General features: G+C 39.7%; 12 protein-coding genes across 12 annotated transcripts; 7 read left to right on the top strand and 5 right to left on the bottom strand. All coding sequences in view use genetic code 12, as the record gives it.

Moving 5' to 3' along the window:
* Positions 1 to 35: 35 nt before the first annotated feature.
* CPAR2_400390 (uncharacterized protein) lies at positions 36 to 1,661 on the top strand (the record flags this gene model as incomplete). Its single annotated transcript, XM_036810910.1, has 1 exon — positions 36 to 1,661. The coding sequence occupies one exon, from the start codon at positions 36 to 38 to the stop codon at positions 1,659 to 1,661; it is 1,626 nt and encodes a 541-aa protein (XP_036667400.1).
* A 398-nt stretch (positions 1,662 to 2,059) lies between these two features.
* AAT22 (Aat22p) lies at positions 2,060 to 3,268 on the top strand (the record flags this gene model as incomplete). The annotated part of the gene is made up of 1 exon (XM_036810911.1): positions 2,060 to 3,268. The coding sequence occupies one exon, from the start codon at positions 2,060 to 2,062 to the stop codon at positions 3,266 to 3,268; it is 1,209 nt and encodes a 402-aa protein (XP_036667401.1).
* A 225-nt stretch (positions 3,269 to 3,493) lies between these two features.
* CAS5 (Cas5p) lies at positions 3,494 to 5,749 on the bottom strand (the record flags this gene model as incomplete). The annotated part of the gene is made up of 1 exon (XM_036810913.1): positions 3,494 to 5,749. One exon carries the CDS (start codon positions 5,747 to 5,749, stop codon positions 3,494 to 3,496), a length of 2,256 nt encoding a protein of 751 aa, XP_036667402.1.
* A 3,376-nt stretch (positions 5,750 to 9,125) lies between these two features.
* CPAR2_400420 (uncharacterized protein) lies at positions 9,126 to 9,842 on the bottom strand (the record flags this gene model as incomplete). Its single annotated transcript, XM_036810914.1, has 1 exon — positions 9,126 to 9,842. One exon carries the CDS (start codon positions 9,840 to 9,842, stop codon positions 9,126 to 9,128), a length of 717 nt encoding a protein of 238 aa, XP_036667403.1.
* A 623-nt stretch (positions 9,843 to 10,465) lies between these two features.
* Positions 10,466 to 11,134, top strand: CPAR2_400430 (clathrin light chain; the record flags this gene model as incomplete). The annotated part of the gene is made up of 1 exon (XM_036810915.1): positions 10,466 to 11,134. One exon carries the CDS (start codon positions 10,466 to 10,468, stop codon positions 11,132 to 11,134), a length of 669 nt encoding a protein of 222 aa, XP_036667404.1.
* Positions 11,135 to 11,215: 81 nt separating this feature from the next.
* Positions 11,216 to 12,733, bottom strand: CPAR2_400440 (uncharacterized protein; the record flags this gene model as incomplete). Its single annotated transcript, XM_036810916.1, has 1 exon — positions 11,216 to 12,733. The coding sequence occupies one exon, from the start codon at positions 12,731 to 12,733 to the stop codon at positions 11,216 to 11,218; it is 1,518 nt and encodes a 505-aa protein (XP_036667405.1).
* A 534-nt stretch (positions 12,734 to 13,267) lies between these two features.
* On the top strand, positions 13,268 to 14,494 carry CPAR2_400450 (uncharacterized protein; the record flags this gene model as incomplete). The annotated part of the gene is made up of 1 exon (XM_036810917.1): positions 13,268 to 14,494. The coding sequence occupies one exon, from the start codon at positions 13,268 to 13,270 to the stop codon at positions 14,492 to 14,494; it is 1,227 nt and encodes a 408-aa protein (XP_036667406.1).
* A 165-nt stretch (positions 14,495 to 14,659) lies between these two features.
* CPAR2_400460 (L-serine/L-threonine ammonia-lyase) lies at positions 14,660 to 15,658 on the top strand (the record flags this gene model as incomplete). Its single annotated transcript, XM_036810918.1, has 1 exon — positions 14,660 to 15,658. The coding sequence occupies one exon, from the start codon at positions 14,660 to 14,662 to the stop codon at positions 15,656 to 15,658; it is 999 nt and encodes a 332-aa protein (XP_036667407.1).
* A 154-nt stretch (positions 15,659 to 15,812) lies between these two features.
* Positions 15,813 to 16,811, bottom strand: MDH1-1 (malate dehydrogenase; the record flags this gene model as incomplete). Its single annotated transcript, XM_036810919.1, has 1 exon — positions 15,813 to 16,811. One exon carries the CDS (start codon positions 16,809 to 16,811, stop codon positions 15,813 to 15,815), a length of 999 nt encoding a protein of 332 aa, XP_036667408.1.
* A 943-nt stretch (positions 16,812 to 17,754) lies between these two features.
* On the top strand, positions 17,755 to 19,512 carry CPAR2_400480 (transcription factor TFIIIC subunit; the record flags this gene model as incomplete). The annotated part of the gene is made up of 1 exon (XM_036810920.1): positions 17,755 to 19,512. One exon carries the CDS (start codon positions 17,755 to 17,757, stop codon positions 19,510 to 19,512), a length of 1,758 nt encoding a protein of 585 aa, XP_036667409.1.
* A 166-nt stretch (positions 19,513 to 19,678) lies between these two features.
* On the top strand, positions 19,679 to 19,957 carry DPM3 (Dpm3p; the record flags this gene model as incomplete). Its single annotated transcript, XM_036810921.1, has 1 exon — positions 19,679 to 19,957. One exon carries the CDS (start codon positions 19,679 to 19,681, stop codon positions 19,955 to 19,957), a length of 279 nt encoding a protein of 92 aa, XP_036667410.1.
* A 141-nt stretch (positions 19,958 to 20,098) lies between these two features.
* Positions 20,099 to 20,953, bottom strand: CPAR2_400500 (uncharacterized protein; the record flags this gene model as incomplete). Its single annotated transcript, XM_036810922.1, has 1 exon — positions 20,099 to 20,953. The coding sequence occupies one exon, from the start codon at positions 20,951 to 20,953 to the stop codon at positions 20,099 to 20,101; it is 855 nt and encodes a 284-aa protein (XP_036667411.1).
* Between the last annotated feature and the right edge of the window lie 3,319 nt (positions 20,954 to 24,272).

Raw genomic sequence — 24,272 nt, forward strand, 5'->3', positions numbered from 1 at the left:
TGTATGTATTACAAAACGTCACATCCAAAACCAACATGGAAGGATCAAACGACAAAATTACAGAGCTCGAAATTGAGGAAGTGAAAGATGGTAGTGTTACGGTACCAATTCTTGAGAGATTAAAGATTCAATTGAGGAATGATGACGACAGAGAGTCTGAAGTTGTAACAAGAAACCTACCAGCCATTATAGACAGCTTCAATAAAGCCATCAAAACTAATTTGCATGAAAATACCGAGGCCTCTGAAGTATTGGTCGGAATCTATCAAGTTCTTGTCAACTTAGTTGCTCGCACCGATAAGAATCGCGATTTCTTTACTACTGATTCTCCTGAGATACACCATTTTTGGAGACTAACAAAGTCTTTCCTCGACAAGCGCGACGTCTCATTGCAATGGTTGATATTCACATTTGTTGGTCAATTTATAGTAGAGTCTTTGAAAGTTGGTAACTACATGAGATTCTTGCATAGGGAAGGTATTCATAACCTGGTTTACCAGGACTTAGTTGAAGGCAATGATGACGCGTTTGACATTACATATGAATTGATCAAAGCAAATGCTGACGCCTTTGACGATAGTGATAATTCGTTAATAGAGGCTTTGAAAACGAAGTTTGCTCATTACTTTCAAGAAAGTGATGATACAGAAGCAATAGAAAAGTTGGTTGAGATTGTTTCCTATTCTGGACCTGATAAAAATGCATTCAACGAGATGCTCAGACGCTTATCTCACGTGAAAGATGTACCATTAGCAAGGAAAATGTTGGTTGCATCTACTTTGCTTTTCACCAACAAACCGACTGATGTACCGATTGATCAATTGACGACCGCTAACCCTTACATCTTTGCAGTTTGCTGCATTGTTATTGGAAACTGCATCGAAAATGACGCCACCAGAGATCTGACTTTTGGCATAGTTGATGCCGATTTTGGTATTGATAGATTGATTAATACATTTTTCCGAAAGTTTAAAATATCTGATGTCATCCAAATCCAAGCCATCCATATGTGGACGAATTTGATGGATGCCAAAATTGCAAATGAAATTGTGAAACTGCATTTAGAGAAGGTTATTTCGCTCAATCAGGTTGTGAGTGATAACGCTCAGTATTATCGTGAGATTGCAGCGTTGTACTATAAATTTTTGAGAAAGTTACTCATGTCAACCACTGAAGAGGTACTGACAGTATTCATCAGACAAATAAATCAATTTGATGGCAGTTTTCCAGATCAAACGCGGGTAAAGTATATTCTATTGCAAAAGCTCAATTTCGACACAGAAGAAGCGCATGATGTGTTATCACTGTTGATGAAGTCAATTGTAGAGCTTGTGGACCAACACGATGTCCTTGAACAAATCAAAACTATATCTATTTTGAACCAGCATATTGCCTCCGGTAAACTTATTTTAGACCTGTCTATACTTGACAAAGCTTATCTTCCCTATCTTCAAGGTGTATTACAACAATTGCATGAAAGTAAAATGTCCTCAGCATCAGAGGGGGATGTAAATTCGTGGCAAACAAAAGCTTTTCAAAATAACTTGAAGTTCATGGCAGCCACAACCACCAAGGTACTTGAATTGAGATCGAATCGAACTCCTTCAACCGATTATAGCGAGCTTCGGCGAATTTGCAATGTTATTCTCATTGTGGGGTAGGTCAATATGTGGCACATGTTGCTTGAATGTAACAGAACTGTGGGTGTTGTGGAGCCGTTAACGGCATTTGTGGCATATATTTGTGTTCTTACCTCCCCAGAAGGAATTCCCAAGCGAAATGACTCGGTACCAGACGCTCAAGCTGACTCTGGTATTTTTGTGTACTCACGGCATTCGAAGGGAAAAAAGCCAAAACTTATTTTCTTTACAGCGCGCATTTTGTGTCAAACTATGTTGCGCCTCACACACTTCCCCATTCGTCAGCCCCGAGGTCATAGTAGAAAAAGTTTTCCAGTCTCATAACCTTTCAAACCAAAGAGTATTTAATGCAGGTAGATTCAGCCAGGCCATTATGTCTTTTTCAAGTTCGGTAAAGACAACGACTTATTTTTTGAAGAATGACAGTGCAAACCGTATTCTCCAACTTGGTGAGGGAAGAGCCTGACCCAATAATCAAAACCATGCAACAATACCACAAGGATACCAATCCACAAAAAATCGATGTTTCGATTGGTGTATACAAGGATGAAGCAGGTGCATGTTACGAGTTTCCGAGTATAACCCAAGCCAAACAGATCTTGCACGACAATGATCCAGGACATAATTACACCAATATGGCCGGCATTACCGATTTTGTTGCTGGCGCACAAAAGCTTGTTTTCGGTGATGAAATTGTTAAGCAGGATAAATTGGCTTCCATTCAAGCAATCTCGGGGACTGGGTCGTTGCATATTGCAATGTTGTTGTACCGCGAAGCAGGCTATACCAACTATTACATAGGGACACCCACGTGGCAAAACTATCAACCCATGATTGAACACATTGGCGGAAAGGTAACCACCTACAAGCACTATAATGAAGAAGCTAGGCTGGTTGATTTCGACTGTGTTTTGAGTGCTTTAAACTCAGCTCCTAGCAAATCAGTTTTTCTCTTTCAAACCTGTTGTCACAATCCAACTGGAGCTGATTTTACTCGCAAACAATGGGAACAAATTGGCTCCATCATGCAAAAGCGTCAGTTATTACCCTTGTTGGATACTGCATGTCAAGGATTTAGTTCGGGGACCCCCGATCAAGATGCTTGGCCAATTCGTTACCTTTACAGTTTGAACTTGGAATTTATTGTTTGTCAATCATTTTCCAAAAACATGGGTTTATACTCTGAGCGTTGTGGAGCAGTTCATGTTGTGGTTCAGGACAAGGACTTTGTACCCAATGTTCAAAGCAACTTAGTTGCTCTCTTCCGTCATGAGTGTTCATTTGCACCAGCTTTTGGTGCTAGGTTGGTCGCTATTATACTCAATAACGACAAGTTGAGGAACCAGTGGTTGAATGAGTTGTATGAATCGACTATGAGATTGAAACATTCGCGTCAACGCATTTTAGAGAAATTGACTCAATTGAAGACCCCTGGTGATTGGCGAAATGTCGTTGAACAGAATGGATTATTCTGGTACTCAGGTTTAACAAAAGAGCAAAACGAACAATTGATTGAGAAACACAATGTTTACTCAACAACCATGGGTAGAGTCAATGTTGCTGGGTTGAATAATAAGAATATAGATTATTTCTGTTTAGCTATTGATGATGTGGTTAGAAACACATAAGAAGTGGAACCTACAAATGGCGATTGCGATAAATAGTTCTGAATATAAATCAAGTTTTTTTCTTTGATAAACCATGAACTAACCTTGTATAGCTATAACATCCTATCTCTGCCCTATAAAAGTTGATAAAAAAAAACAATAAAAATAATGTGCAATCAAAACTGAAAAACTCGTCTTCCCATTTCAGTCCTGGTAATACTCTTGTGATTTTCCTTCCCCGTTCGTTTAAACATTGGTTTTGCCATGTATCTTTTTCAAATGTGCCTTCAAATTATCTTTTCTATTAAAACATTTACCGCAATTTGGCTCTTCACATTGAAATGGTTTTTCCGAAGAATGTGACTTGAGATGACGCTTGACATGTTCTGGTCGCTGGAACCTCAGGTTGCAAATGGGACACTTGTGTTTTTTCCTGGGATCAACTTTGTCATTTTTTTCTGACCTATTGTTACGAACTTTTGGTCGTGTAATGTTGAGATCTTCGGGAATTGGTATAGTTACGGTTCCATCTTCCTCAACAATGCTCTCAAAAGAACTGTTTGATTCCTTAGGATTGTCCTCTTGATTGGTCTGTGATTTGGCTTTTGATCTTGTGGATCTCCTTGTGACCGGCTTTGTGGTTGCATCATCAAATTTCTTCTTTTGAGAATCGTTTACTGGAAATGCAGCCATGGGTGGTAGCAAAGCTGGAGTAGACGATGAGGACACATGACTACTTGCATGTTGGCTATGTCCCTCTTGATCGGACTCTTCTGCCAAATTCTTGCTCAAGTTGATCGATGCCGAAGGATGTCCACCTTGAGGGCTAAGCCTCTTATGTTGGTTGTAAGGTGATACTGATTGATTCAAGTTTTGAGTAATGTTTTTATCCAACTGCGGATAAGACCCAGAATTATTATCAAACTCAGCCAGCAACAAATCAATTTTAGGAGCTTGGTCGTCTTCCATGTCATCTTGATCTTGCTCATATTGTGTTTGCCCAATTTTTGACTTTGGCATCGGAAGCATGGCATTGGGCAATAGCAATGTCGAACTTGAGCTGCTCTTTGGTTGGGGGCGTTTACTCATTTGAGTCAATAGATCATGGTCCTTCTTGTTTTTCTTCATCAAACTCGAATACGATTTAGCCTTTTTTAATTGCTTCAATGCATCATTCTCCTGATCTTCCAAGTGCTGATTATCGAAAACTTCACTCTTGAAAGGACTGAAAAAAGTTGATTGAGAAGACTTTAGTTTCTGCGAGCCGGGAGTTAGCAATGGAGTAGCCGACAAGTTATTCCCACTATAATTTTCCTCATCATCCAATGAGTTCATCCCTTGTGACGGTGTATAGAACGGGTTCAAGGCTGAGTTGTACGACGATGCCGAATTTGTCTTGGAAGCAAGCACCGCTGCAGTAGCATCCAAGGATACTCTCGATCGGGATCGTGAATGGCCCTTAATTTTATTTGCCGGGGTCTTGGTGACCTTGTTGAATGCAGTAGCTGCCAAATTCACTGGTGAAAATGATTGTGCGCAGTTTCTCAAGGGCGTGGTGTAAGAGGATACCGACATGGACTTGTTTCTTCCTGCCCTTCGAGGAGTAGAAGTGAAATGCTGTTGGTGTTGAAATTGTTGGACATGTTGTTGTTGTTGATAAAACTGTTGTTGCTGCTGTTGTTGTTGCTGTTGCTGTTGTTGTTGTTGTTGTTGTTGTTGTTGTTGTTGCTGTTGCTGTTGTTGTTGTTGTTGCTGAAAATAAGGTTGCTGGGTGGAGAATTGTTGATAAGCAATTTGCTGTGGCAACTGCTGATGCAAGGGGGACTCAAATGAAGGAATTGAATCCAATGAATAAATAGTGTTTGATGAGATGGACTCAGGCAATGCCGAATTTTGACTTGGTGGGTCCTGATTAACCGACACAACGGAATTGTTATGGTAATGCTGGAAACCTTGATTACGGCCACCAGCAGCTTCGTCCAATGACACATTTCTTGAATGATTGAAGCTAAGATTATCGGCGTCTACTATGTTGATACCCAAACCCGAGTCATCTGTGATGTAAAACTTGTTCTCCGGTAAATTTGTCGAAATCGGCACAACCTCATCGTCAAACATGGAGCCATCGTCTACGTACTCAGACTTGGAATGGAAATCTAGACCCTGTGATAGTTGCTGTTGCTGTTGCTGTTGCTGCAGATGTTGTTGATGTTGTTGCTGTTTGGACTGTAGCGACTTTTGTAGTTGGTGCTGATCCTCTGGCTGAGATTGACTAACTTGATGTGGTTGCTGTAATTGCATTTGGGTTTGCTGCGATAGCGCTTGCTGTTGCTGCTGCAATTGGTTACCACTTTGTGCAGACTGGTTTTGTTGTAGACTTAGCGATAATAAATGGTTTTGGGGGAATTGTTGAGTTGTTTGATCGTACAAATCGATTGAAATAGTCGAATCATCAAACGGTTGTGCCAATTGGGTGGGTGAACTTAGCAAGTAATTTTCCATTATTTTTATATCCTGCGATATATGTGCTTAACGTAAAGCGAGCTTGAACAGAAAGTTTTTCTTTGTATAGGGGTTGTATCGCTAGGCGTTTGGTTGATCTGATGATTCAGTATATATTGTGTTGCTAAAGGTATTTTATACTGGGCTGTGGTTCTGAAAGCGTAGCTTGTGGTTGAAGTTCATGAACAAAATCTCGACCCAAAAAATTAAAGAAGTAAACTGATAAAAATTGGAAGAGCGAAGAGCGTGATTCTCTCGATATGGGTTTAAGTGGGTACTTATGTACAAAAGCGAATGTGTGGATGTTGTTTTTTTTGAAGGGGAGTGGTCAACGCTACTATGTATAGTTTTGCTGGTCCTTTTTTTCTCTATGATGGGAAAGAATGATTATATATTTAGAAGAAGTTGAACAGAATAATAAAAAAAAAAATATACATATATTAAAGTAAAATAAAATTCAAACTGAAAATAAAATAAATCCAAAATGTACAACTTTATTATAAAGGTTAGGGAAAGTCCAAAAGACAGCGAATCGGAGTTGGCTGTTGGTACATGGGAAAGAGCAGATCATACAACTACGTTATCAACTAGCATGTGGTTAATTGGGTGGCAAGAGTCATCGAGAGTTGACTTAACGCCGGAAACTCTCTCTTCACGCAGGCTTAGAAATTAATTTTTTTTTTTTTTTCAGCTCTTGTTTAGACGCCTGATTTTTACTCAGTCAATCACTTACTTACTCACAACACTTGTTTGGATTTTTCTGAGTGTATAATATAACAAACGCTTTAGTGTTTAGGGCAAGTTGCAAAATATATATAGACTCCAAAGAACAACGCTGGGAAATGCCTTACTTTTAGTTGCCAATATGCGCTCATCAAAGACTACATCCCGTAGAGTTGGCCAGCTCATTCCACGACAAGGTAAATCATTGATCCTCTCTCCGTTTGCCGTTTCCACTACCTTTTGCCTTTTAGAACCGTAGTTAGAGCTCGAATTGAGTACGCAGATTTGGCACACAAAGAATGACTGGAATGAGACAGAAAAATTTTCATTAAGAAAGCGGAAAACAAATCACAAGCAAATCACACCCATAAAGGAAGCACACAATGGGACAAATGTTTTAAACGCAGAGAAGTAGCAAACAGAGCCGGGGAGGGGTGGGTCTGTTGTAGAAAGTAAGACAGAACGTGGAGCTAAAGAATGTCCCCGTATTACCTCCGTGTAGAAGTGGCTAATTATTAAACCCCAACTAAGTCCCACACGTGAAAAAAAATTCTTTTTATAGCCGAGTGACGCCAAAAAAAAATATTAAAAAAAAAAAAAAGAGTATTTCAAGACGCGTCATGACCTTTATCAAATAAAAGTAGTGTATGCAATCAAGCTCAAACCTTCACTTGAATTAACCGTCATCGTAATTCACGCTAAATAGGGGTGCGAGGAAGTGGATTTGTCGCCCGCGTATGTCGACTAGGTTTGACTCCGGCATGATGAGAAAAGCTCGTCAGTTTGTTAGCATTCTTTTAAGTTACAGTTGCTTTTTGATCTGAGCAATTACGATGTCCACGTTCGTCAGCTTAACTTCACCTGAATGAACTCCCTTCCCCCGCGCTTTCAAAAGATAATTTGACTTGAGCTCACAGCAACTTGGTGCAGCAATTGTGAAAAAAAAAAAAACAAGAAAAGAAAATTAACAGGGGTACTCAGCCATCAGCGGAGAGTATGATCCACCACAAAGACGGCCCGTGCCGGATATGTGTCTCAAGGCATATGTTGCTTTCGCTGTCAATAGTTTTCGTTTTATTTTTTTTGTCATTTTTGCTGTCCCCTTCAAGTAATGAAGCTACAGTGGCCTCCAGTTATGGCCAAGGCACCATGTTCTCGATGTAGATTGTCTTGCGCCCAATTGATCAGTTTACAAGGCACATGGTGTAGGTTGTGAATCTAACCCTAAGCCTTCTCGGCACAATAGGATTTGATTTTGTAATCGAGATGAACAATTTTCAGTTCAGCTTTGTGTAATTTTTGATACAGCGATAAAATCGAGTAAATGCTCATGTGCATTTTACATATGAGCAAGAAGTTAGATCTAATAATTCAGCTGAAGCAATTTTAATGACCTACGTTGCCAAAGGGTTAACTCCGGCTGAATGAATGTGACGAGGCCTTTCATCCTGTCATACGAGATATAAGCTACTAACGCTTATATCGGCTGCTTTTATCTCACTTTCTAATTGATCAAAGCCTTGGCTCTTGAACCGAGTTTCATTTCATGACTCTAGGATAAACGGGCTTGTATTCTTGATTTACACTCGACTAAAATTTGAGAAGGTATCACGTTGTAACAGGCATTCTCCGCCCTATTCTAGACCGCCTCTATATTTTCGCTTGGTAAAGAAACTAATGTGATCATTCAAAGCTCTTACAAATTTATTACAAGCAATCTAGTGTTTCTTTTACGTGGATGCTGCTAAATTTAGAATTAAGGAGCACGTTTGCAGAAAATTTAGATAGCCGCCGGAACTAGATGAAAATTGTTTGTTTTGTGTAGCCTTTTACTCGCCTACACGCATTGCCTCTATGTTTATTTTTAGCAACAGCTATCTTTGAAATAGCAGATACAGTTTACGGGGTATCGTAGTCCCTCCACACCGTGATTATAATACCGGACTTTTCTTCGGCCCTACGAGATTATCCCATCAATTGCAAAACGTATCACTTTTTTGTGTTTGCATGTGCGACGACATGTTCGTAAAATTTAAATCCGGTTGTGGAACGCAGACTATGAACTGATTGACGCCGCTCTTGTATTTCAAGAGCTCGAAAAGTTCGAAGATCATGAGGCGATGTACAACAAGATTTGGCTCTGCAATACCAGGTAGAGCGCATTTAGGTTGTTAAGGCAGTTAATTAAATAACTAGCACGTTTCCAGAAATATTCCAGACAGAGAGCAACTCAGGAGGTGTGATTCCTTTTCTCCCAAGCGCTCCTTTGGCTGTAATCTTTTGATCCCAGTAAAGTGTTAGATTCGAATAATCTGACGACATGTTTACAGTACCGTTTTGTGATTTTGTATCTTGTTACTGAAAGCATCTCTATTCGAATTCTGTTCTGCATTGAATCACCAACTACCCAGTTCCTCTTGAGACCTTGTAAAGGTTGTACTCCAATTCTCTTCACCATGAGAGCTAGCCTACTGTCACAAGAACTATAATGAAAGCTAGAATGTGCTGTATTAGCCACTCCAATTTAGGTGCCAACCAAGAATTGTAATTTCGCCATCACTTTGAAATCGACCGCATTTACTAAAAGAGAGAACCAATGACAACCTTTCAAAATCAAACAAACCTAGTCTATCTCAATACTCTATCCACCTATTTAATTATTAACCGATTCAAGAGCAACAATGGCATCTCTAACAGTTGCAAAGGCGGATTGAGGATTGACACCAGTAACAATTTTGCCATCAACGACAGAAAAGGAATCCCATGGTCCCTTTGGAGCAACATAAGTGGCACCTTCCTTTTTGGCAATGTCCTCAATTGTTAACAAATGTTCCTTTTTGATAACATCAGTCAAACCTAATTCTTCCTCACCTTTATCAGTGAAGCCGGTGATCTTTTTACCTTTGATGAATGGCTGTTTAGTTTCTGGGTTTTCGAGATTGTTGAAAATGGCAGGTCCATGACAAACAGCAGCAACAACGCCGCCATTCAAATACGTATTGATCAATATCTTTTGCAAGTTTTTGGCTTTAGGGTAATCATACAATGTAGCATGACCGGCACTGGCAAAGAACAAGTGAAACTTTTCGTCAACTACATCCGATGCCTTTTTAATGTTTTTCAAAGCAGTGTTGAATGCAGAGTCTTTGTTTTCGTAAACCTCTTTCACTTTTCCCAGCAATGCTTCCTCTGTCAATGAATGAGGGTCATATTCGTATTCACCAGTTTCTGAGGCAATTGTAATTTCAAACCCCTTTTGTGCTAGTTCCAAAAAAGGCTCAATTGCTTCAGAAGCGAATACACCAGTGTGGTCACCATTTGGGTAGAATGGACCGTGATATGAAGATACTGCAAGTAATGCTTTAACCATAGTGGAGCAGGAGTAATGTGATTGTTGATGAGGAAATGAATGGGTTGCCTTGTCAGTTGTTTGCTGCATTCAAGGGGAGGGGGGGGGGGTATTTATATTGCTGCGAAAAAAAAAATAAATAAAAAAGCGGATTAATTGTCTTTTTAAGTTGCTTTGCGGAAAACATGGGGCGTCTAAATTTAAAACTTTTTGGGTATGAAGTCATAGCACTTGGAAACTAGTGAGCGAATACCTTATACGTCTTACTTTACACAGTTGCTTTCAATGGTATACTAAGGGCAGCGCTCAGACTAAAGTTGTTTGTGTCACGCCATTGCGGTGGCAACTGCGTTAGTTGTCAAACCTGTGTTGTTGGTAAAAGCTTGTAAATTGCACAGACATAAGCACTGTGTATCGTTAGCTTTAAGAAAGTACTGAGGTGGCCGCTGAACAGCCACAGCCGTGCTCTCTGTTGTTGCCACCTATGACGCAAGACATTGGTGGTGATACTTATATGTCGCATACGCAAATCGTACGACATAGCTTCCCGACATTACTCCGAAAATTATCAACGAGATTTCCTAAAAGTTGTCAACTACACAACACTTAGACAATCCACCAACTAGCACAGTTATTCCTAGAACATGTCCAACAAATTCCCTGAGATTGATGTTCCTCAATCCAATGGTGATGATCTAGACCACTCGGATTTCCTCTCTCGTGAAAAAGAGTTACTCGGAGATGAATTCAAAACGGACCAAGACAAAGTATTGGAAGAGGACAGTGATGATGAATTCAACGAGTTCAAAGAGCAATTCCCAGAAGTTGAAGGAAGCGAAAGTGTGCAACAAGAGTTCAAATCTACCGAGGAAGTTGACGATGAAGATGCAGATGTTGCCCTTGCTGATTATGGAGCAACAGAAACAGTCAAAGATTTATCACAGTCCACCTCCATAAAGGAATGGAAACAACGCAGGGACTTGGAGATTGAAGAGAGGGAAAAAGTCAATGAGCAAAAGAAGAAGGACATTTTATCGAAAGCACAACAAACAATTGATGATTTTTATGAAAACTACAATCTGAAAAAGGAGAAGCATATTGCTGAGGTTGAGAAGGAGCAAGAAGCATTCTTGAAAAAAAGAGACGAGTTTTTGAAGCATGGAACTTTGTGGGATAGAGTGAACGAGTTGATTGATGCCGTTGGAGTACCCACTGTGGACTCAGAGGGTAATGACAAGACAAGGTATAGAAACTTTTTAAAGAATTTAAAAGGCAAGGAAAAGGTACCGGGCGCAGGTGGATATCAAGAATAAGTCTTTGAGATGGTATATAGCCATAGACTGTTGTGTATTACAGCAATAGAGAAAAGAGATTGTAGTATAGTGTCATATTGTTTATTGTGATACAAAATTGGCCACTTTAATGGAATAATCTTTAGAAATCCGTTCCGACTCTATTGTTCTATGTCCATTGATGAAATCGTTCAAGTTCATCATTTTAAAAAACCCAAAACACATTAACACAGTCTCTAGTTTATTCCACAATGATAGGTGCAATTTCGAAAACAAGGGATGGTATGTCTTGAGAATCCTCCATTTAGATAACACAACAAGCTTAAACAAGTACATGTTCAATTCGTTGTAAAATTGTTTCGAAAATAATCTGGCAGAAGGAACTTCATCTATGTCTTCCTCGTAGATGACGTTGTCCCCTGTAACCTTGAATTCGGCCTCTACTCGTTTATTGTATCCCCAATCGGGAATCATCTGCATGTAGTTCAACTGTATAGCTACCAATCCAGCAACGAACCCAATCACCTTGGTATACGTCTTAAACACCAGTTTTTGGTTAGACACGTAGAGTCGATGCAACTCAGGGTACCTGCTAGACCCAAGGAGGGTAAACATTGGCGATGACACAGCAATTAGCAATATGGATACAAGATTGGGTGTGTAGATCAAGTTGGTGATTGAGTTTGATTTATGATACACATATGCTGCATAATTTTGGAGTACTGAGGCCTCGCTATCGGGGCTCCCATATCCATACTTGATTGCATAGAACCTGTCTAGCACACGATCCTTGAATGAATACCCAGCGACTACTGCAGCAATGACCACATTATGAAGTACGTAGTTTGTGGCTAGGTTCTTCCAATTGATGCGACTATAGTTTCGACCAAGTGAGAAATTGATCCAGATTGGGTTGAGTATGTACCGTTTCAAAAATGGTGACAAGTACATCATGTTTAGCTTGTATTTTGTTGGCGTGAGGTAATTGCTTAATATCTGGGCGTATAATGTGGGAAAGAGTATGAACTCCTTGTTTCGATACAATTTCATCAATGGCGAGTATATACTTGTCGACTTGTATGTGGATAGCTTGAAAGGTTTGGATAAACTGTCGGACACGAGAATTTGCGATTTGGAAGGAGGATTGAGCTCTCCGTGGTATGCACTAAGCAACGTTACAAGGATGTAATCTTTGGGAAATGAACGCATATCAACAGTGGCAAAGTATAGGAATGCACATGTGATGAAATTCGCAATCTTTGTGACTTCATTTGGTGGATCTTTAGCGGTGTTTAATCGTAGCATCGGTAAGCTCTCTTGATAGTACGATAAGAGTTGTCGAATTGGCTTATTCAAGGCTAGGAAATTGGCCCATTGTATGGGGTTTTGTAGTTTGACAATGTGTAATATTATCACCCACTTCACCCAGCTGTGTAGCGATGAATTACCAAGTATTCTGCGGTATATTGGGTCAACTGGTTGTGGTGCTTGTGAACGTGGTTCTTCCTCTTGTTTTGGTTGCCTTTGCTTCTGCTTTGTCTCCACTTGCTCCAAGTAGTTGTATATACTACTGGACATTAGCTCATTGAGAGCTCTCGTGGATGGGCTTGGTACAATCATGGCCAATTCGTAACCGATGTGTACGTTGTAGAATGTGGAGCTCTATTTGTTGTGGCTTTCCAAATCAAAAAGTTTCTTATCAGATGACTATTTTAAGCGCGAAGCTGGGGTATGTGCCATGCGACATTGAGGAGCTTTAGCGCTTTGTGTGTTGAGAAGTAATGTGGGAGTTGAGAGTAAACAGCTTCACTTGTTTGAAGAGGGCTATCAGATGCAAGAAAGTAGTAAGCTATGTTGTAGAGAAATACTCCTCCGCCATGAACATCCTCGGTTGAGGGTTAATACGAGTTCTCGGGCCGGTTTCGATCTAGACACTCGACTCCTCGCCCCGGAAGAATCGAGAGAAAAGAAAAAAAAATCTCCTATAAAAATAATCCCTTTTGGGAAATGCCAAAAGTTATAGATAAACATACATACCACGGTCAAACTTTGCACAGTACAAGAGCACCCACGGCTGAGTAAACACGAAAGTGGGCTAGACTTACACATTGAGACTTTACGGTATCCATTATTGACGCCATTGGGAAAGTCAGAATGACTGTTGAGACATACAACGAGGATGGATACAACACTAAAGCTGGACCACAACAGAGAACACCATCCCCTACTAACAGAGCTGGAAAGCACAACCTGAGGTCAAATAATCCAAATATGCCTTTGCAATTCAAAGTGCGGCAGTTTTCCGCGTCACCAAATAACATCAGTGATGATGAACAGAGATCAAACACACCAAATGGAAAAGTAACCCCTAGATCGAAAGGATTAAATGTGTTTGCAGTATCTCCACTAGGAGCAAGGAATTTACTGCAGAATCAGTATAATGGAAGCCTCACCCCACAGTTGCAACCAGGTAGAAGATCCTCGGTGCTATCCAACAACACCACTTTGCCATTACTATCCGAATCAGACGATGAGACACCTTCTACAACATCACAAGACAAGAAATCACCTATCTCAAGCTGCGACTTGGAACTACCGCTGGACGAACGGCTTCTACGCATGAGCATTGACGAACAATTGCGAATACTAGCTCTTAAGGAGATGGCGATTGTGCAGATAAAGGACCAGATACAAAGCCTAAACAAGAAACTACACACACAAGAAGGCGAATTGCACAAGCTTCGAGAAGTTGTTCAGAAATCATTGTACCAGGAGATTAGTGGTGCTGCAAGCAACACAAGGACGAACAGACAAAGAACGAATTCCAACCCTCGAGATCAAGCTATTGAAACTATCCGGGCTAAAAGGCGATCATCATCGGGTGCGCTCCAGCAAGAACCAAACAATGAGGAAAGTGGCAAGCCGTCTAAGCTATGGAGCGGACTAACAAAACCATTAAACATGTTGCAACAATTTGATACAATGATTCAAAATGAGTTTGAAAAATCGTTGGTTTTGGATAAGGAAAAGCAGCAGCAGACAGAACAAAAGCGGCAGCAACAACAACATCTACAACGTCAAAGGCCGAGGGATCACACACGAGTCTCACACCAGCTGCGCAGTTCAGAGGATTCAATTGCGAGCACTGTATCAATTTCTTCACCGTTGCAATCACGAGCACCGCAATCACTATCAGAGTATAGAGGTGGTCAAGATCGACAGTCGGACGATATGATTCAAAGTGTTTCAGCTTCGATTTGGTCATTCGTCAACGAGGTTAAACAGAATGTGTTGTCCTCGTTGAGCGAAGAGGACTTGACTGTGAGCAACGATTTTGATGTGGATGATCAAAGTATTGATTTTTCCATGTATAAACGATGAATCTATACAGAGTGACCAATAGCTTTTAACTTACCATTTTTTCTTAACTTACTCTGAACCTGTCCTGAACCTGACTCTGTCTCATAAATTCTACTTTTCGAGGCGATATAAAAGGTAGCGCAGTTTTGATAGATCTAACTTGTCAGTCATTTCCCCCCACGTCTGATGAACTTACCCTCTGTCAAAACGTCGTTCGTTGAAGCAACAAATCAATTGAACAATCCACCGTGTCGCATATTTTTCAAAAATGAGTTGGAACAACCATCAGGTAGTTTCAAGCTACGGGGTATCGGAAACCTAGTGGCAACAAGAATTCAAGAGGCTGAAGAACTCGGCAAAAATAAAATTATTGTATTTTCGTCATCAGGTGGCAATGCAGGGTTGGCAGCTGCGTATGCAGCAAAATATTATAAAGTAGAATGCACAGTAGTGCTTCCCGAAGTCACAAAACCTGAAGTTGTTGACAAGTTGAAAGGTTTGGGGGCTAATGCTATTCTTCACGGTGCTCATTGGGGAGAAGCCGACACGTACTTGCGAGAAGTTGTCATTAAAAGAATCAAAGACGATGAATATGCGGTATATTGTCATCCTTTCGATGATCCAGTGGTTTGGAAGGGCCACGCGCAAATTGTGAACGAAATTTTAGAGGAACAACAATTACCCAATTTCGATAAAGTAAAAGGCATAGTGTGTTCAGTTGGTGGTGGTGGTCTTTATAACGGAATTGTCGAAGGCGCTAGATCATACGGGATCCCAGTACTAGCAATGGAAACAGCACAAGCACCAACGTTTCATGAGACGGTTGAAGCCGACAAAATAACTCATTTGAAAACAGTAAAGACAATCGCTTCCTCATTGGGTTCACCATACCTTTCGGCAAAGTCATTTGAAAACTACAAATCACACCCAACACATCTTGGACTTATTGATGATTTGGATGCGGTGCAAGGATCGATTGATCTTTTCGAAAAGTTCAATTACTTGGTAGAGCCTGCGTGTGGTGCCAGTGTGGCCACCGTTTTTAAAAAGCAAGCTTTGTTACAGAAATTTGGTGACTTGAAACCGGATGATATTATTATCATCGTCGTTTGTGGTGGAGCAGGAGTAAATGAAAAGATCATTGAGCGGTACAGAAAATTGGTTTCTACTGGAGGAGAACCTTGATTACGATATAGATTATACGTAGACCATATATGTATGTATGCTTTTTAAAACTCGAAATGGAAAGCTGTCACTAATCTACACTAACACAATCTATGCTACTTTATAAGCGTACAATTTTATACACATAACTTAGAAACTATAAACCTGGTTCCATTTATGGGTTTTGGTCAACAAAGTCAACACCCTTCTTGATGTTCTTGATCAAAGTTTCTTTAGCGGTCTTGACCAAGTCCTCTTCATAGTCAGAAATGTTACCCAAACCGTGGACTTGTTTAACACCTTCAACACCCAAAGTAACCTTTGATGAGAAGAAATCGACACCTTCATCCTTAAACAATGGTGAATCAACAAAAGTACATTCAATGACATCCTTTTCTCCGTCCAAACCGTTCAAGATCGAACCAGCAAATCTAGCACCAGCCTGAGCCATGGACAAAGTAGCTGAACCAGCACCATCCTTAGCCTTGACAACTTCATCACCACCAAATTGAATTCTATGGACCAAAGCATCTCTGGTGTCAGCTGGCAAGTCCTTGTGAGTAGTTTGTGACAACAATGGGACAATGGTAACACCAGAGTGACCACCAACAACTGGAACGTGTTCATTAACCGGGTTTGTTCCGGCGATTTCGGAAACAAATCTAGCAGCTCTCAAGATATCCAAGGTGGTGACACCAAACAATTTCTTTGGGTTGTAGACTCCCTTCTTTTTGAAAACTTCAGCAACAATTGGAACAGTTGAGTTGACTGGGTTGGAAATGATGGCCAATGCAGCATTTGGAGCGTGTTCAGCGGCAGCTTTGGCCAAGTCTCTAACAATTGAGGCATTGGTGTTAAATAAATCGTCTCTGGTCATACCTGGTTTTCTTGGAACACCAGCTGGGATAACAATGACATCAGCACCAGTCAAAGCTTCCTTGATTTGATCTGGGTTGTAACCTTTGACAGTAGAGTTGGTAGGAACGTGAGATACATCAGCAGCAACACCTGGAGCACCTTTGATATCATACAATGCCAAGTCAGTAACTTTGTGGTTTAATTTCAACAATAATGACAATGGTTGACCAATACCACCCCCAGCACCTAAAACGGCAACCTTGTAGGCATTGGAAGCAGATGATGAGAAGGATCTAGTAGCAGCTTTTGAAAACATAATTGATTTGAGTGTGAATATATTGTAAATCGATAGCTCAATTGGTTAAAAGAGGAAAAAGAAGAGCGTTTATATAAATGGAATTAGATTTGCAATTGGAAAATTTTGTTCACTGAGAAGTTGTATTGCGTTGTGGATGTGATAATTTTTCTCCAGATTTAATTTGTCATGGGTTTCGGTTTTTGTGTTCAACTTCTTACCCAACTGACCAATAAGAGTTGAAGAATGAACAACGGTGTATATTGCTTATTTATAAAAGTCCTCACCCAGAGAACTTAGTTGAAAGCCCAATGATCATTAAATGCAGTAAGTTTGATAGTCATCCGAAGGTTCCTGGCAACTGTTTTCTTGTTCACCGGTTGTGATAATCATTTGGATACCCGTGTGTTACTACACGTGACTTTTTTTATAACCGAACGCTTGAGTGATAAATCCTATCCTTTTAGCCGGTTTGTATCCAAAAGGCGAATCACAATATTATTTTTATATTTTTCAAATGTCGTTTAATAGTGTCGCGAATAAATATCTCAAGACAATATTAGGAGGATGTCCATAATATTTACTGTGAAAGGACTCCTCGGCTTTACGAGTATAATTTGGAGTACAAGTTCGGTGCTTTGAGCAGCTGACGCTCGTCACGATCGACGCTAATGTCAATTGTAAGCGGTACCTCAGTCGGCTGCATGTTCGTAAATGTAGTGAACACTCTTGTACCACGCCATTCACCATCAGTACACGCGGGGAGATCTCCATTAGAAACTGCTTTTTTGATGAATCTTTCACTAATGCGTAGCAGCTCGTCTCATCCGCTCTTCTTTGTCCACCAAAACTTTGTTCACTAGAGTTTCGATTTCAATTTGCAACTACAGAAGAAAAAAAATAAATTATAAACAAAGGATTTAGGTAAAGCCATTGCTCCATCAACATCACAGTTTTTACAGCCATGGGGGAAAGCACGCTTGCTGAATCATACTCCATGGATATACCCCATGTTGCTGCGGTTGAACTACCGTTAAACATCAAGAACAAAGCCAAGGTGATTAATGCACTTGGAGGCCGGGACAAGATATCGGATGCTATTAAAAACTCCGATGTGCCACTTGAACTTCGTTTTAGGAAGGACCCATTCCACCATCCAGTTCAAGCTACTACATCTACGAATGAACGTGTTTTGATCAAAGTATCGATACCAAAGAAAGTGGCGAAACAGAATCAAGGAGCACTGGTTCGTGAATTGATTCAAATGAGCAATGATGATAAATCAGCACCAAAGATACAACCAATTGCTATCATTGATAAAACATTCAGATTTAGGGCAATGAGTGATTTTCAGGTAATTACTAAAAACAACCTTGATGTGCAAGATATTACAAAAAATGTACTCAATGCAACAAACTACGAATCACTAAAGCAATATGTCGAAAACCATAACAATTTTCATGGATACATGGATATGAATAATGAGTATTTTGAAAACAAGGATCATCATTTACCACCTCCGCCGGTCTTTTCACCAATCAAGTACCCCTATGATTATCGTTATCAGAAAAATCCCATTACGTCGGCTGTTAAGGATGAGAAAAGCGGAGAGATGAAAATAATTTCCAAAAAGACTCCATTCAAACTACATACTATTCTTATCGATATCTCAACCGATCCGCCAACTCAACCCCCGCCAAAACTAACGGCAAATCTAAACAAATTACTTGATCAAAAACTTTCAGTCAATAGCCCAGAATATTTGCTTGTCAAATGCATTGAATGGTGTAAGGAAATGTTCACCATCAAACCCATATGGATTAGGCGTCAATTGTATGACATTATTCCTGACGAGCTTAATAAAAGTTTAAAATTTGCTTTGCCATACGTTTCGTACATATATAAATCGGGTCCTTGGCGATTTTGCAATATCAAAATTGGAGTTGATCCACGTACAGACCCGAGTTTCTGGAGATATCAAAATGAGTATTTCCGAGTTCTCGGGGTCCGTAACTCTTCACAAGATTCATCAAAGAAAGTTGTACCAAAGACATTGGAACATGCTCCGTTTCCTATAGAAATATCACAAAACTTGTTGTTTGACGGTGTCAATTTACCATCGGCAGTGACGTACCAAATTGGTGATATCTTGGATTTGGACATCACTTCGATAATTGAAAATCATCTGAAGAGCATGGGCAAAGATTTTGTACGAGACAGTTTAGATACACTGGATGGTTGGATTAATAAAACGACAATGAACTTGATTAGACGCATAATGAGGTATAAGTTGCAACAATTGGTGAAGGAGGAGCCAATCGATCAAAGTAAGATTTACAAAATGTCAAACGCTGATTTCGCAAGAGAAGAGACATGTGTCGAGGATATAAAAGACGATGAGGAGGACACAAAGATGGGTATATATGATTTTGACGATGGCGATGAACAAGAAGAGGTAGTAGAAGAGTTGAGAGGAGAAGAGGAGGTGGTGGAGGAGGAGAATCAAAAAGAAACAGATATTTTACCAAAGAGCGTGGATCAAAGCGAACAAGGCAACACAGCAGAAACTGATCCAAATGAAGATCCCGATGCTATGGACATTGATGTTGCTGTTGATATTGACGACATTTTTACTCGTGTACGTAACATGAATCCAGAAACAGCTGAATCATTGCGTCATTTAGTTGGTTTTATACGACAGGACGATTTAAATAATGAATAGTTGTGTGTAGTTGCCGATATATGATTGTTACATGCCAACTCAATAGCTCAATCCAGTCAACACCAGAAAAGAACAACGCAAAAAAAAAAAAATTAAATAGCGAAGGGGAAAACCAAAAACCAAACAACACGTTGACCACAGTCAAATTTATCAAATCAATACAGAAATGACTAAAGCAACAGAGACAGGCCTTACGCTATTCTTTTTATCTGCAATTTATTTTGCTTTATACACAGGTGTCATTCCTTCACCTGTCAAATTCCACGATGAAATATTGCCATTCTTACCATGGTGGGGACTAGTTACATTTGGTGCTTATGCCTTAGCGACATTAGGTTGGGGAATTGTCACGTTCAAAGATAAGAAGGATAAATACGAGGAGTTGAAATTACAAATTGAAGAAGCTAAAGCTTTTTACAAATCAAAAGGAATTGATATTGATTGAGGAGGAGGATCAATGAGAAACCACAGACGAATCGGATCAGTTACTACTGGAGAAGACTAGCCCTACGTATCAAAAATGTGTCTAAGTTACCTTCTAGCTTTATACAACACTAGTTGAAAAATAAATAGATCATTTGCAAAATTATTGTGCATGTTGCAAATGCTTTTGATGAGTATTGCTTTGTAGTGACGATTCCTGTCTATGTTCGTCATTGGCACCGCTTTGTTCTTTATGGTGTGATACATCAGCAACGTCCCCCCTGGAATGTTTTTCCATCTCTGCCATTCTTTGTTTACGTCTTGCTTTGATTTTCTTTTCCACTTCGGTAAACACTCGAATTGTCACTGGAACATCTCCCCAAGTTTCATCCTGAACAGTACCTTCAACTCTTTCAGGAGTTAATTCAGAATCGGGCAAATCGGCCAAACTTGGAGGATAATTTTCCCTCTTCAATGCCTTTAAAGGTGGATTGAAATTCTCAGGCCATCTTCCACCATTAGCTACTAACTTCTTTGCCGCCATTTCGCGTTTCTCATTCCAGTCTTTTAAATCTTCTTGAAACAATTCCCAAACACAATTGATGCATCCACTCATACAACAATTATCTGGCTCAGGTGGACGTGAAGGCACCGTTATTCCTGCAATCACTTTTGGTTCACCACGTTCAATTCTACTTGATGCTTGGCGATCTTCACCTTTGATCCTACCGCCAAAAACCTTGGCTATACGTTCCTCGGGACTAATATTTGGATCAAGCGAATAATTACCTTCGAATCGAACTTTTGTGTGCTTTTTCAATTCCTTGAGTTCACTATCTTTCATCAACAGCGCCTCGATGGGATGTCGTGGATGTGAGGGGGTACGTAACACCAAATCGTAAAATGAATATTTTTTAGTCTCTTCTTTTGAAATTTCTCGAATTGGGGTAGGTCTTCGTCTCGTTGCCGTGGCTAAATGACGAGCACATTGTATTGTATTTGGACGAGGTAGGTGCATCATTGTTGAAGCATGTGAAAGTGGTCGATGCAGCAGCTTGAGTCGATGATCGTTTAATGTGATATATCAGTTAGATGTTTTCTACTGAAGAATCTTTTTCTTTTCTTTTTTTTCTTTGTTTGCTTCTAGATCCCCAAACCATGACATAATTGATCAAAGCGCCGGAAAAAAAAAAAAAGAAAAGGTAATGGTGAATTCACGAAGTGCGCATAATTAGTAATAACCAGAGATTCATTTGTTGATGACTGGAGCTACAAAGACCGTGCTTTGGTATAGTTCCCTGAATGAGAAAGAATTGAAAGAGTAGAGGATGACAAAAAGAAGTCGTGGGGTATTTCTCGAGTGCCTCTATGCCGTTCGCTCACGTGTAGTTTGATTGCGCGGGTAACTGCAGGTCCGTAATCACAAATACATACTTGGTCCAAATGCCAAAAACTTTAAAAAATGCTGCTGTTTAATACAGCTTGAGTACACTGCCTGTATAGTTATAGTTGTAAGAAGATGAGGACGGGAACGATTCCAAGCTTATGATTGCCAAAATTCGTGGGTATATCTTTTTTTGAATCAATGTCACACAAGCAAAGCTTTCCATTTATTTTGTTGCAAAAATTCAGAGGCACGTATTCGGGATTTCACATTTGATTATTCACACAGCTGAGAACTTGTTTGTTCGAGCATTCCTCCACACTTTACTCGATGCCCAAGAATGTTATACACAACCAGAGTTATATTGATCTTTCAGAACATCCCGCCTCCATATGGATTTTTATTTTTCTTTTCAACACTACTCATCTCCTACTACTTTGTATGGCAGATTTAAGTTTGAAACTTTCACAAAACAATCTTCTGAGACGTGATTTTTTCATCTGCTTTCAAGATAAAATAATAATAATCAACATTATTTGACAAGACCAGATACGTTGAACTTAAGCTATTCGATGGATTTAAGGCAAAAACAATGGAACCAATTTGACTTATGGAAACTTTAATCAATCTCGTCTCCTTTCAGGATGCCGAATGTCGGAAAACCAGAGAAAGACTAAAAAAAAAATTTACGACTCTGCTGATAGGAAATATATAGTGCGTTCATGTTTCGGCAATCTTGTTTGTTTATACCCTCATTCCATTCACTAGTAACGAGTAAGTATAGGAAGACATATGATAGCATAGCGCGGTCTCTATAACTAGCGGCTTCTTACGTTTTGTTGCCTATGAGTTGCATTACCATAGATGTGTACGTTTTCTCAATCTGTGCCAGGTGAGCTTCTCTTTCTATGCTAGAGAGATGTTCATGAGACAAAGACGCAAAACAAGAATTCCATCAATTTTTTTGACGGGGAAAGATCCCACTGAATACACGAGAACCAAATAACAAAACCTGGTATTATAACTCGGCAAAAGAATCCGTTTCATATTATAACCCACAAATCGGTTATACCACCACAGGAAAACTAGTATTTCAACAAGTGCGTGGCAGTGTGTTGCAGTGCGTTTGAAGCTTACAGCTACAAGAAACACCTGGTGGTTGATCAGATGTTCATAATATCACCTATGCTAGGCTATGCTTGTGGCCATGTTTTGCACCCGAAGTGTCGAGAAGCAAAAGAAATGAACGACATATAGGCTTTATTGCATCTACGATGGACTTTTTCGCGCAAAGGTTCGCAGTTTGAGGCAACCAATTCATTTCTATTCTACAATAGGAAACGTCATTGTAATATGTGCAATGCATATACGAGAGAACAATTCTAACCAAGCCACACCTGCCTCTACCATAGACGTTAAACTTAGTCTCGTATATGGGTAAAAAACACCCATTGTGAATGACCTAGACCAATGTATGTTTGCAGCTTGAAGTTTCACAAACGTCAAAGCGCAACATGCTAAAAAAAAAAAATGCAAAGAAAAACACAAAATGTAAATTTCTTTCCTTCCTGCATGCAAGAAATTATTTTTTGTGTGATGTTGCTCCAATCAATAATATAAATAGAGATCGATTTGCACCCACGTGGGCCCTTGTCTGAACTTTTTTGTTTTTTTTTTCATCTTCATTTACTAAAGCCCCCACAGATAAAAAAAAAAAATCCAAATGTACCAATATCTTGTACCCCTCCTCCACAATGTCTATTACTGAATACGGACAATGGGATCATAACCCTAGTCGCCTTTGACCCACAGATACAACAAGAAAGATTATTCATTAACGCCTTGTTTCATTATGAAAAAGTAAAGAACAGAAATAAAAGGGATGTTAGCCAAAATTTTCATCAATAGCCAAAGTCTATCTCCTCAATTTCTTGGACATTATTTTTTTTTCTTCATTGATGTGAAATCATGTGGGAATCATTTTTGCCGACCAGGAGTCATTCAAAAAGTTTCATTTCAACAATTCTTGTCCCCTGTTTAGTCCCTGCGGTCTATTGTCGAATGTGGTCCCACGTTGACCTACTACGATAAGGTGATTTGTTCCAATTGTTGCCATTACGGTTCCGCGAATCCACGATGACCGCTTATTTTTTATGCTTTATTACTGGTAATAATTTTAATTTTGGATCAAACACAAAATAATTCAATTGGCTTTCCGGAAGGGATCAGTTTTACGGCAATCAGGTAGTAATGTTGAGCACGTTTGTGGGAAACAATGGCCCCTTGGATCTAAGAGTGTCGGATTTGCATCCCTATTCTCAGCAATTGATAAAATTAGATTTTGAAAAGTCGCACATTATGCACGACAACTGACTGCCTAAGGTGTTTTTCTCGTCTGAAACTAGAGCTTGACTGAAGAACAATAAGGAGAGAATCTTCGGTTATGAACAAATAGACAATAGTAGTTTTGATCAGGTTACATTTTAGCTCGTCCATTGACTAAGGCGAAAATCCTACACATAATTTACAAGAGGTGTTGACAAGCTGCAAATGTGCACGCCGAGGAGTAGTTCAGCACCACTTTTGGTAACGGTAGACCTTCCATTTTAGACCCGACCCGTGCTCTTTGAATGTGTTTTTTGACATGTGCTTCAAAGTGTTGATAAGTTCATACACATACAAATCAGGGGCCCACGTTTTCCAATTACCAGAACTAAAAGAAACCAATTAATTATTACACTTTATACTGCCTTTTTTCTTCTTTTTTTCTTAACTACTTCATTGTTCATTATTCCCATATAGTTAAGAACTGAATGGCACAACTTTCACCAGTGAGAATATATTTTTCTTGACCATAATATTTATCAATTTCATTTTTATTTTTTTGCTTTTTGTTTTCTGTTTTATTTTTTCTTGGAACGGCTTTTGCAATCTTGGCATTCTATTGTTTTGA

This window comes from Candida parapsilosis, contig 006372 (assembly GCF_000182765.1).
Source record: "Candida parapsilosis strain CDC317 annotated contig 006372".
NCBI classification, from domain to species: Eukaryota; Fungi; Ascomycota; class Pichiomycetes; order Serinales; family Debaryomycetaceae; genus Lodderomyces; species Lodderomyces parapsilosis.